Consider the following 10,436-nt stretch of genomic DNA (forward strand, 5'->3'; position numbering starts at 1 on the left):
ACCTGGCTTGGACCGCTACGGTTTCCTTCTCTATCTACTCAAACTCTGAACCAGAAGGTCTTTATTAGAATGATGCTTCAGCTTCATGGTCATCTCCAATTTACATGAAAGACATAACCCACCCTACTTGTAGGCTGGGCACTGAAGAGTCATGGCCAGGGCTTCCCTCTGCTAATGCCAACTAACCTACTAGAGACTCAGGGACTTCTGGTGAATGGCGTCCTTAGGAATGAGAATCTGAAAGTATGCTGAAGGCTGACACCTATGGAAAGCATCTGGAAGATTTTGAGGACAGTGGGAAACATGACTGGAGGGGCCGAGCTTACCTATGGACTCTCAGGCCAGCTGGCACCTACTAGTCTGGGAAGGATGACATGGGACCTTCCACAACCTAAGAAGACTGCTCCACAGGATAGAATGCAGCCTTAAGGTTCAGGTCTGGTACCAAAGGAGAAAGGAAAGTCTGATCTCTCCCTGCAGCATCACTGGAATCTCTCTCACAACCTAAAATGGTCCCCACTAACATCTGCTGGGAGAAAAGACAATCAAAAGCCTCCACGGATAACTCCTTGTGAAGATCTGGGCTACGATGTGCACTCCACATAAGGCTTGGGCAGCGGGATGCAGGGTGTGCTTGGTTAAAGCTAGGAGGCCCAGCTGCCAGACTGGGTGCCAATGCTGTGGAACAGAGACTGAGCCACAAGCCTACGTGGGAGAACTGAAAACGGTGTCGCTTTTCAGCCTAAGGGTGGGGCACCATGAAGCTAGAGGAACCTGGATCAACAAGGGCATCCTGGGAGAAGAGATCCATCATGACCTGACTGCAGGACCGGTTTCTTTTTTCTTTTCCTTTAAAATGATTTTAAGTCAGGTTTTTACAGAACAACACCTAGACTCCAGAGATTCAGCTGCCAAGGAGACCCTGTGAAGGCCAGTTTTCATAGCAATGCTGCAGTAATGGAATCAGTGGAAACAATGGAATGATCGGAACATCACTTTTTCCCTCCTAATGACTGTGGAGGAGGACTGTCTCTTTGACCTCACTTAGGTTCTTGGAAAAGTCAAGTGGGAGAGTAGAGAAGGAAGTCCCCGAGGGAACAACAACAACAACAACAAAAAATAGGATTTTCTGCTTAAACTAAACACTTCAGACCCAAAAAGCCAGTTCGAAAAATCAGAGATGGGACACTCGTTGTGCTCCACGCATAGGGGTTACACTTGGAATGAAATAGACAATGTCAGCATCCTAAAGATCAAGGCCTTAAGAGCGCTGGAATCAAGACTCCTGTGCCCAGGCCACATCAAACTAGGCTGGCCTTTGGCCTGGTGTCCAGCTGATGATGTGGAGTATCTCCAAGGCATTCCCAAGCCACCTGCATCAAACTATGAATTCTCACCTGTCACATAACAAGGAACTGGTAAGTGATTTGTCACCTCAGTTTAGGGATATAAATGGTACTTTAATGCAACACTTACATATGATGACCCTTGATAACAGCATAGTCTTCTGCATTCCGTCCATAGTGATCTTGAGGAAAGATATCAACGCCTTGCTCAAGAAGCAGCTTGACTACACTTGATGATGCAAAATTTACGGCAAGTATGAGGGCTGTTCTAAAATAGAGAGCTTCAAGCTTCAGAACTCTAGTTAACTGAATTAAGCAGCTATTTTGATATGTTTTATCAAGTTAATATCTTGCCCATCCATGTAGAATTGACCATTTATATGCCCAAGGGTTCACCTTTGTAAATAACATCCAAAGCTAGAATGAAGGGCCAAAAAAGAAGTCTTCTGCCCCACTGGAATAGCATGTGAGAGAAGTGGCTATTTTAAAGTCACTGATGAACAATCAATTATGCTGAGGTCACATATCTGAAATGAGTGAGTATTTAAAGGAAGAATTTCCCATTTCTTCCTTACTCATACATTTTGCTTCAAAGTCAGCTAGAGGTCAGGCTAAGTAAAAGCTATTTGCAGGCTTAAAACAATAGTAAGAGTAAGAGTAATAATAATAATAGTAATAATAATAATAATGCCAATGAAAGCAATCGTGGTCACTGTTAATGATGCTGCTAAGAATGTGTTGGGCACTAAATTAAAAACAGGACATAGAATCTTTCTTATCAACATCCGTGCCTGAAGGATATATTACTATTCTCTCTTTGCTTATTAGGAAACATGTTCCTTGATAGGAAGTATGGCTCCCAAGGTCATACACCTAACAAGTAGGAAGGTTAGGACTTAAACCCAGTCTGAATCTAAAGCCCATCTCTTCCCCCTGAATCACCCACCTATGACTTGTTTTCCTTAAAGGAAATGCTTATTCAATCAAAGCTATCATTCCTCCTTTTAACCTTATCAATTAAAAAATTTAAAAAATAAAAACACCAAATTATACTAGAACTAAAAAAGGATAAAAGTGATGAGTCCATAATATCTGGTAGTAGGGATTAATGGGCAGATAGTATAACGTAATATCACCACTATTCTTCAAAGAAAGCAACGTAAAGCAAAGATTCATTCCAATGACAAATTCAGGAGTTCCCTTGCATCTTGGCAGCTTAAGAATCGGGCACTGTCACTGCTACGGCTCTGGTTATAGCTGTGGTGAGGATCTGATGCCTGGATCAGAACTTCTGCATGCTGCAGGTGTGGCCAAAAAAATTGAAAAAGTCAAAACCAACTCCTTTATGTTTCATATGCATCTTTTAAGGAAAAATATATACAAAGTAGAGGTTAAAATAGTATTTAAAATGCAATCAGAAATTTAATACTGTGTAAATTAAAACTTAGAGTCCAAACTTTATAAGACTAATATGAAATCCCTCAGCTCTTGTAAGATCATACGACCCCAAAAAATCAGGTCGAAAGTGACAGTAGTGGATATGATACATGAAAACAAATATCCTGCGATCTAGTGATTTTCATGCTACCCAGTCAGAATAATTGCTTTGTTTCCCTAACTGATGACGTGTTGAGGATAAGTTATACCTATTGATTTCATCTTTCTGTTACCACTCTAGAACAGCACCATACTTTCTTCCTTCAGAATGAACTACTATACCTTTTCATCTTGTCAACTGCATGTATGTTGGCTTCTTTCTGTAACAAAAATTCCACCATTTGCTGTTGGTTTTCACTGACAGCAAGTAAAAGCGGTGTCAGGTGATACTGTAAAACAGCAAAAACAATTTATACTGTACAAAAGGACACCTTTCTTTTTTTTTTTTTTTTGTCTTTTGTCTTTTGTTGTTGTTGTTGTTGCTATTTCTTGGGCCGCTCCCGCGGCATATGGAGGTTCCCAGGCTAGGGGTTGAATCGGAGCTGTAGCTGCCGGCCTACACCAGAGCCACAGCAACGCGGGATCCGAGCCGCGTCTGCAACCTACACCACAGCTCACGGCAACGCAGATCGTTAACCCACTGAGCAAGGGCAGGGACCGAACCCACAACCTCATGGTTCCTAGTCGGATTCGTTAACCACTGCACCACGATGGGAACTCCAAAAGGACACCTTTCTAAACAGAATTTAAAACATAGAAAAGAGTCTCTGAACTTAAGTGGATACTACAGAAAGTCCATAAAAAGGACCCCCCCTTCCTTCTCGGTGCTCCTTCTCTTTAAAACGCTCCTCCTCTACCTCCTTGAAAGGTTAACTGCAAAGTCTCAGTCTCCAAAACTCACTTCCAATAGTTACCGGTTCTGAGCATTTTGCTTCTCTCACAGTATTTTTCAGGTAGACCATAAGTGTAGTTATTTTCTTGCTCTATCAGGACTCTAAACAATACTCCAAGATAATAACATAGCCCTTAAGTCAACTGCATTTTTAAGGAACAATGCTGAGGAGAATGATCTAATGCTGTCTGCAGTATGCCTAACCTATCCAACGACTGCCATGATTAACCTCCTAAGGTTGCTAGATATTCCAATTGGAATTGATTCTTTACACGTATAGGTAAAGAAAGAGAGTTCTTCAAAGCAGCTGATGGAGCTCCTGCTGTGGCCCAGAGGGTTAAGGATCTGATGATTTCTCTGAGACTGGGAGGGTTTGACCCCCAGCCTAGTGCAGTGAGTTAGGGAGCCAGCATTGCTGCAGCTCAGATTCCATCCCTGGCTCAGAAACTTCCATATGCCCCCAAACAAGCAGGCAAGCAAACAAAAAAACAAACAACAATGTATAAGTTTTAACATCCCATTCTTGAGAGATTATTGTAAAATATGAACTAGACTATAAATTAATATAGTCAGGCATTACAATCTTCAAATTTCTATCAGAAGAAACTGTTCAAGAGGAACTGTCAACTCCTAAATGCTTCAGGAGGCAAAGTCGGTGACCTGAGTACGTGGAGAACTCAGGGGAGGACAGCACACAGGGAACCCAGGCCCCATGTGGAAGGGCTGGCCTCTGACCGCAGACCAAACAGTCCTAAGGGCTCAAGGGGGACCAGACTGATTCTTTAAGAGCAGCCTGAAATGCAGATTTCTGCATCTGTCTCCTAAATGTTCAGTGCTGACCCAGTGAATGGGTGGAGGCTGAGCCTTCCCTCCTAAGGGGAAGTTTTTCCTTCTGGGGTCAAGGGTGGCTGGGAGACCAAGCTCTGCCCTTTCTGTGGGCACCACCTTTCTCCAGCCTCTGATGTGCTTTCCCAGGGAACAGGGCCTGATGCATAATACTCAGTATACATAGTATTATAAATAAAATACGTGTACGTCAAAACCCACAACCGCTTGTATTTAAAAAGGAAGTTAGTTGAGCCATACCTTGTCTCTTGCTTCTATGTTAGCATTGTATGAAAGCAGCTTTGCTGCGATGGAGATATTCGGACCAAAGGCAGCATAGTGGAGGGCTGTGCGGCCCCTGACATCCACAAGATTTGGGTCGGCACCATGTTCCAGCAGAATACTGGTACATTCTTCTTGCTGGCATTGGACAGCCTGTCAGTAATTATGCCAAGAAACAGGTGGTAAGTTCTGAGAATTCAAAGGAAACATTCCACAAGTTTCACCAAAGCCTTAGACTGAAATGAGATAAACACATTTTTACTGTAAGTCATGAATCAAATGCATTTCCTGGTAACATGGTTGGCCACTACAAACCTTTATCAGCGCTGTCCTGTTCTCACTGTCACATACGTTAAGCTGGCATTTCCACTTTACTAGTAGAGTCACCACTGCTGGATGGCCACCGGCACAGGCCAGATGCAGAGCAGTCCTATCAAAACATACATTGAAGTAAACATTCAGAAACATGCTGTTCCTATCCCTTTAAGAGAAATACTTTCCTTCTAAAGAAAGAGCAATACTTCTTAGCTCTTATCACTCAGCAAGCACATGAATGAAAGAACAACATCTCCAAAGAGAAAAAAACGTGACCTAGAGATTCAGCTCCTCTTGGGGTTGAATTCTACTTGAACTCTGTCACTTCTCAGCTGTCACTCAGCCTTTCTGTGCCTCCATTTCCCCATCAACAGAATCTGAGTAAAGCATCTCTGACTTTGGAATACAACTGATAATTCACAATGTCTTCGAACTATAATTGGCAGCACTAATTTTTTATCATTTCTCAATTTTTCTATTCTGTTAATTATCCTGATGTCTTTTGTCTGAAGTTTCTGCCTGTTTGTTTGTTTTTTTGTTGTTGTTTGATCTTTTTTGTCTTTTTTTAGGGTCACACTTGCGGCATATGAAGGTTCCTAGGCTAGGGGCCGAATGGGAGCTGTGGCTGCCCGCTTATGCCCGAGCCCCTTTTGCAACCTACACCACAGCTCACAGCAACGCCAGATCCTCAACCCACTGAGTTGAGGCCAGGGATCGAACCCACAACCTCATCGTTCCTAATCGGATTCATTAACCACTGCGCCACAACAGGAACTCCAGTTCCTGTGTTTTAAATTGAAATTGAAATTGTCAATAAAAATAGATGTTATACGTGTATACTGATACAATATACAGATTCAGAGATTATAAAGTCTATACTCCATTAATATTTATTATAAAATATTGGCCATATTCCTGTTGTACAACATATCCTTTTTACATATTTTAAACCTAATGGTTTGTACCTGTTAGTCCTCTTACCCCATATTGGCCCCTCCCCTTCCCTGTGAGTTGGCAGCATTTCTTTGGGTTTTTTTGTTTTGTCTTGTTTTGGTTTTGGCTGCACCTGTAGCGGGTGGAATTTCCAGGGCCAGTGATCAAACTCCTGCCACAGCTGCAAGCCAAGCCACTGCAGTGACTACGCCAGATCCTTAACCTGCTCTGTCACAAGAGAACTCCTAAAATTTCTTACTGGTACATAAAAGAGTAGGGCATCATACACTCCATGGTGCCTTATGGATTAAGTGAAATAATGGTCTATACAACAGATCTACTGCCATTCTAGTCCCATGGCTGGCACTTAAATACATTTTACTTCCTAAAAGCATTATGGGCAACACTGTACATCAAATATACTTCAATTTAAAAACTAATAAAACAGGAAGTTCCCATTGTGGCTTAGCAGAAACGAATCTGACTAGCATCCATGAGGACACAGGTTCGATTCCTGCCTTGGTTAAGGATCCAGCGTTGCTGTGAGCTGTGGTGTAGGTTGCAGATGCAGTTCAGATCCCACATTGCTGTGGCTGTGCTGTAGGCCAGCAGCTACAGCTCCAGTTTGACCCCTAGCTTGGGAACCTCCGTATGCCACAGGTGTGGCCCTAATAAGACAATAATGATAATGATAATAATAATTATGATGATGATGATGATGATAAACAAAAGCATTATGGGGAAGGAGAATTAAATAACTAAACAAGCCAAGAACTTTTTTAAAAAAGTACTTCTTATTCTGCTTTTCAGGGAACTTTAAGCCCCAGAAAATTCAGGATTCCAGTGAATAGGCATGGCTCATTTTATTCATCATTTGGATTTATAGATTTATGAAATCCATCATTTCCAAAGATCATTATTAGTATTATCAGCTTTCAAAAGGACAGGTAGAGGTTATCTTTTACAATTTTTTACCTTCAGAAAAGCTTTTGTGTGCAAGAAGGGCAGATAAGCTTCAACTGAGATTAAGTCAACGCTTTAAATTTCTCTCCTTGCTCATAGGAGGCAATATGAATCCTTTAAGGATGACAGGGTTCTAGGAGATAGATGAAGGGCCCTGAGTAGAATATGTCTGCCACAAAATAGGTATTCAAGTCATACTGGATTAACAAACAGATTAAAAGAATAAATAAATATAGTTGGAGTGTTCAGTATTTCTAAGGAAAACATCTAGAAAAGTAAGGCAATACTTTTGCCACATTAATAACCATTTACACATGCTTATTACTTTTTGTTTTATAAGCACATGACCTGTACCTTATAAATGCTTGCAATAGTGATACACATCATTTATACTACTTTTTCTTTTCCAAAGAATGCAAAGTAAAATGACTAATATATAATCACTTACATATCATATGTAATAAAGCCAAAGATGATTGAAAATATATGTATATAATGAAATATATACCTAGTAAAATCTACAAATAAAAAGATTCCCTATCCTTTTTTGTTGGCCGTACCCACAGCGGGTGGAAGTTCCCAGGCAGGGATGAAACCGATCCTTAACCTGTGGCAGGCACTACAAGGGAACTCCTGCCTTTACTTCTGAAGAGACTAAGACTGGTCAGAAGATAGCAATCCTCCAAAAAGTTCAGAAAAAAACAAACAAACAAATGAAAAAATGGCAAGGGAGAAATTATGTTTCTATATGCAAGATTCATTATCATTGCTCTTTCCCAGGATTATTTCATTCATCACAAGAAGTTACTAGAATTTTTTTACAGGTTGATTGAAGAAATCACCTAATTTTTAAAAAGGAAAAGAAAATTTCATGTGTAATACAAATGCTCGGAAGTAAATTTTGTTCCATTCTGGTACATATTTTTGATTAAGATAAGACCACAGTTTTCCTGTGTTTATATGTAATCCAATTAATTTTCTCAATGATTTACCAAAGTACACCTTTGCAGGTCAACATACAGCTATTATCTAAGCCACCTTCCAAGGTCACATGTTACTCCACACCAGATGCACTGCATTTTACTTACAGAGTCCTTTTTTCGAGTTCTTCCTAATACATTGCTGTTTTAAGTAGTGTTGAGAAAAGCACACTGCATGTTATTTATCTCTAATTTATCTCTAGTTATCTCTAAGGATTTATGTCTAATGTGTATAAATAGAATTGATGTGTAAAGGGGATATACATTTTATAATGGGGTACTTATCACCAAAGTGCTTCTTTGAAAAGTCAAAAGTGGAGTTCTCTTGTGGAGCAACAGGTCAAGGATCTGGTGTTGTCCCTGCAGTGGCTTGGATGGCTGCTGTAGCACAGTTTTGATTTCTGGCCTGGAAACTTCCTCATGCTGCTGGCACACTCAAAAAAAAAAAAAAAAAAAAAAGAAAGAAAAAGAAAAAAGAAAAGTCAAAAAGTGACTTAAACTTGAAGCACTGGTAAGTACAAGTACCACAGTTCTTTATCTTCACATACTTTGTGATGGGAAAATGGCATTTCATTCCTCTTTTAAATTCCTTTTCTTACCAGCAATACTATATATTTTTGTCCTACATCCAAGGGTCACTTACAGATGTACAAAAAGCCACTTTGCCCAAATTGCAAATTAGAGGGTTTTTTTCCCCTTGTTGATTTCAATGATGTCTCTATAAATGATGATGATATGTATGTGTGAGTGTGTGTGTGTGTGTGTGTATGTATGTATATGTATACATATCTGTCCGATACAACTCTGTTGTAAATTTTGTAAAGACCATTGTTTTCTTTTGTTAATATTATTTTCTGATAGAGCGGGTTTTAAAGTTTTCATGTTATTAAATCAACCTCTGAAATTCTTGCATTTGGAGTCATTCTTAGGAAGTTGTCAGCATAAAAAAAAGGTATGAATAGGCATTTGTGTCTTCTTCTGATACTGTCCTCACTTTCCATATTGAAATATTTTTATTTCTCTGCTCCTCCACGATGCAGAAGTTCCAGGGCCAGGGGGTGAACGCATGCCACAACACTGATCTGAGCCACAGCAGTGACAATGGCAAATCCTTAGCCCTCTAGGCCACCAGGGAACTCCTCTATTTGAGGGGACTTCTTCCTTATGTGTCCTCAGGCCAGCTGCCACTGGGATTCAATCCCTGGCCCCAAGAAATGCCACATGCCATGGATGAAACCAAAATAAAATAAAAATAAAACTACAAATATAAAATTGTGTACATTAAAACCAAAATACTGTTAGAGTTCCTGTCATGGCTCAGGGTTTAACAAACCCAACTAGTATCCGTGAGGACGCGGGTTTGATCCCTGGCCTCACTCAGTGGGTTAAGGATCCAGCATTGCCGTAAGTCACAGATAGGGCTGGATCCGCCATTGCTGTGGCTGTGGTGTAGGCCAGCTGTTATAGCTCTGATTCAACCCCTACCCTCGGAACCTTCATATACTGCAGGTGAAGCTCTAAAAAAAATAAGAATAAAAAATAAAAGACAAGAATAAAAATAAAAATGAAATGCCATTTATGTTGAACTCTGTTTCTATAACTGCAGGTATTCATTCAGTAAAATCACTTTAAAACCGTCAGTGAAGTGATCTTTAAGGGGAATTATGGGCAGTTTTGAAACCAGCTAAAGCTTCTGCTTTTGGTGCCTATAAACCTACTGGGCACTAGACGCCCCCTAGACGTCCGTGGAGCCTCTGAGGAAAAACTGACAGGAGGGCTCCTCCCAGGTCTGCCTCCACCCTCGTCCCCCTCCTGGCCACCTGGTTACCTGTTCTTCTTGTCTTTATCGCTGGGGCCATTTTTCCTGAGCAGCAGGATCTGCTGCACTCTGGCCACATCGCCCTCACAGGCTGCTCTGTGTATCTTCCCGAGATCCTTGTCTCGGACATGGTACCCGGGCAGCCGGTTGACTCCACTACCGCCCTCCCCAGAGGAGCCGGCGGACAGCACAGTCGTCTTACTGCCGAAGCCAAAAAGCTTCTTCATCTTCCAGCCAACGGGCTTCAGGCACACCACACCTCCCCCTTGGCTTTTCACCGCGTCCTGAGCCCAACACAGGCAAGCGCTCTAGGTTAGCACCACTGTCTCGCTCAGAGCCAAGTGGCAAAGTAGGCAGTTTAGAATCTTTCAGCTCAACCGCCAGGTATCCAGGCAACGCCTCCAACCCCCCAGGCACGTGCGGCCTGGAGGGGGAGGGGCGGCAGGAGGCGGGGCCAAAGACGCTAGGAAGATGCCTGCACTGGATTGGTCGCCTCAGGCAGCGTGTTTTTTCAAACATGGGGCCCAGGAGAAAAGCAGTGCTAGGCAAGGAGGTACCTTGCTGACCCCCCCTCTCTCCGTGTTCCAGGCTAAAGCCTACTCCAGACAGGGAATCCTCAAAACCATGCTTGTCAATTGCCTTGA

General features: G+C 41.8%; 1 protein-coding gene across 1 annotated transcript in view; it reads right to left on the reverse strand.

Annotated features, from left to right (window-relative positions):
- POTEA (POTE ankyrin domain family member A) overlaps positions 1 to 10,019 on the reverse strand; it is a 130,504-nt gene extending 120,485 nt beyond the window's left edge. The window contains 4 exon segments of the mRNA XM_047770205.1: positions 3,066 to 3,172; positions 4,762 to 4,935; positions 5,098 to 5,212; positions 9,802 to 10,019. Of these exon segments, the coding sequence (XP_047626161.1) occupies positions 3,066 to 3,172; positions 4,762 to 4,935; positions 5,098 to 5,212; positions 9,802 to 10,019 (614 nt within the window).
- Positions 10,020 to 10,436: the final 417 nt, after the last annotated feature.

This window comes from Phacochoerus africanus, chromosome 3, assembly GCF_016906955.1.
Source record: "Phacochoerus africanus isolate WHEZ1 chromosome 3, ROS_Pafr_v1, whole genome shotgun sequence".
Lineage (NCBI taxonomy): Eukaryota > Metazoa > Chordata > Mammalia > Artiodactyla > Suidae > Phacochoerus > Phacochoerus africanus.